The sequence below is a fragment of the Buceros rhinoceros genome, unplaced genomic scaffold (assembly GCF_000710305.1).
Source record: "Buceros rhinoceros silvestris isolate BGI_N320 unplaced genomic scaffold, ASM71030v1 scaffold36943, whole genome shotgun sequence".
Taxonomy (NCBI): Eukaryota; Metazoa; Chordata; class Aves; order Bucerotiformes; family Bucerotidae; genus Buceros; species Buceros rhinoceros.
Genome location: NW_010403652.1, coordinates 363 through 2,531, shown reverse-complemented (window position 1 = coordinate 2,531; position 2,169 = coordinate 363). Strand labels below are relative to the sequence as shown.

General features: G+C 61.4%; 1 protein-coding gene across 1 annotated transcript in view; it reads left to right on the top strand.

Moving 5' to 3' along the window:
- SLC23A3 (solute carrier family 23, member 3) overlaps positions 1 to 706 on the top strand; it is a 4,727-nt gene extending 4,021 nt beyond the window's left edge. The window contains 2 exon segments of the mRNA XM_010133094.1: positions 92 to 187; positions 369 to 706. Of these exon segments, the coding sequence (XP_010131396.1) occupies positions 92 to 187; positions 369 to 706 (434 nt within the window).
- The last annotated feature ends 1,463 nt before the right edge of the window (positions 707 to 2,169 follow it).

The following is a 2,169-nucleotide window of genomic DNA, read 5'->3' as shown; positions in this document are numbered from 1 at the left end:
CCTCCAACCCCTGTATCTGCGGCAGCAGCTCCTGCCCCTCCCCCACTGCTGGGCTGGGACGTCCTGGGTGATTCTGGTGCTGTCCTTGCAGGCTGGGTGCCCCTGGATCTCCTCTTCCTCTCCCTGCTCATGGTGCCTGTCTTCTTAACTGGCTTCTTGTCATTTTTCCTGGAGAACACAGTCTCAGGTGAGGGGTGGCTCCAAGCAGTCTGTGTCAACCCCTGCTCTGAAGGCTGGATCTAGTCACGGGACTGTCCCCAAACCCCTGGCTCTGCCTCCAGGCAGCCCTGCTGGGTGTCCTGGGGACGGTGAGGGCCAGGATTGTGCAGCTGGAGTAAGAAGCTCCCCTCTCACTGCCCTGCTTGCAGGAACCCTGGAGGAGCGAGGGCTGCTTTCCGAGCTGGTGCTGCGGAAAGCTGGGGCAGCCACTCACCACCCCCAAGGAGAGAGGAGTGAAGCCAGGCAGGCATATAGGCTCCCTGCTGGGCTGAGAGGGCTGCTGCCGTTCTCCTACAAAGCCTTCCCCTGCTGCTTCTTGTGCCCAGGGAGTGAGGAAAAGGAGGAGGAGGGCAGCTGTGCCACCGAGGAGGGGACTGCTGCCCCAGGGGAAGGGACCCAGCTGCTCCCCAAACCTGGCTCAAGGGAGCTGCAGCCAGCCAGGAGGTTGAGTGAGACAGGGATGTCTGCGTGGCACTCTGTGGCCTGACCCTGCAGCGTGGGGACACCTCATGGGGGACTGGGGCTGTGTCCCTGAGGCAGCTTGCAAGCCATTTTGCTCCTCGTTTCTGAAGCCCACGTTGGACTAGAGGGACCTGTGCTTCCACACTCCCAACATGAACCTCATTTCCCTTCTTGGGAGTGAGGTATAAAAACATTCAACCAAATCTGACCTCTCCAGGAGTTTTCTTTTGAGGCAGGATTTGTCTGGGAGGTGCCAGCCTACCCTCCCCTGGTGCCCTGAGGACTGTGACTGCAGAGAGCATAGCCACCTGCTGCCACTGTGGACAGGGCTGGGGAAGGGCTCAGTGCTGTGGTCAGCCCCACAGGACTGTCGCTGCTCACCTGCTGGCAGGTTGCTCGGGAAGGCCTGGCTCTCTGCTTCCTCTCTGCCATGTCCCAGCTGTGCCTATGGCCACCAGATGCCTGTGGCACCAGGTGTATATCAGTGCCCTGGCTCTGGCACATCAGGATGTCCCGGACTGGGGGTGCAGCAGAGTTCCCCAAAACAGTGACACGCACACACTCCCCACCTTTCACCTGCAGCAGGTTGGTCTCAGCAGCGCTCACCACTTAACTGCCCCCCAGGTATTGTTCTTGTTGCTGAACCAGCAGTGATTTCTCCAGGGATGAAAACATCACCGTTGGCCCTTGCAGTTAAGCTCAGAGCCTGGGTTGTTCCCTGCTGCTGGCTGGTTACGCTGACTGCAGCAGAGTCCGCACCAGCCCCGTTCACTGCTCCAGCGTTTACAGCAGATCAGAGTTCGTGGGCAGGGGCCCCTGTGCCCCATGCTGCCTCCACCAGTCTGAACCGGCCTGCAAAATCCCAGCAGTGGGGTAGGAAAGGCTTGTGCTTTGCAGCCTTTAGGTGCTGCAAGCTGACCCTGGGTGCAAGCTTGAAGGAAGGATGGACTTGGGCTGGGTGGATGATGGAGCTGGTGTATGGGAGGGACCTGCTCCAGCTGGACCATGGCTCCAGGCTGTGGCATCTCCCTCCACTTGGTCCTGAGGAGCCTCCCACCACCCAGGAACACCCAAAGGGGACTGCAGGGTGGGAGGGACATGGTGTGAATAGTGCATGCAGGTCCACAGGGGTGAGCCCCCTTTCCCCAGCTGCCTGTGATCACCACAGCTGGACCCTGTGCACCCAGCGGGCGTGGGGTGTAATGCAGAGCCCAGCCTTAGCCAGCCAGCACCCTGTCCTGCACCCCAACCTGGCCCTGCACTCCAGCTGTGCCCAAAGCCCAGTTGTGCTCAGTGTGGAGCAGGCTGGAGGGTGTGTGGTGTCCACGGCCCCTGCCAGGCTGGCGCAGCCCGGCTCTGTGGTACCCTGTGAGCCCAGCTCCTGGGTACTGAGGGCACAGGCACCTGCACCCCCGGCTGTCAGGGGGGTCACAGGGCAGGGAGAGTGGAGGTGCAGACGCCTGTCCTGTGTGGGCACCCTGCAGCTGC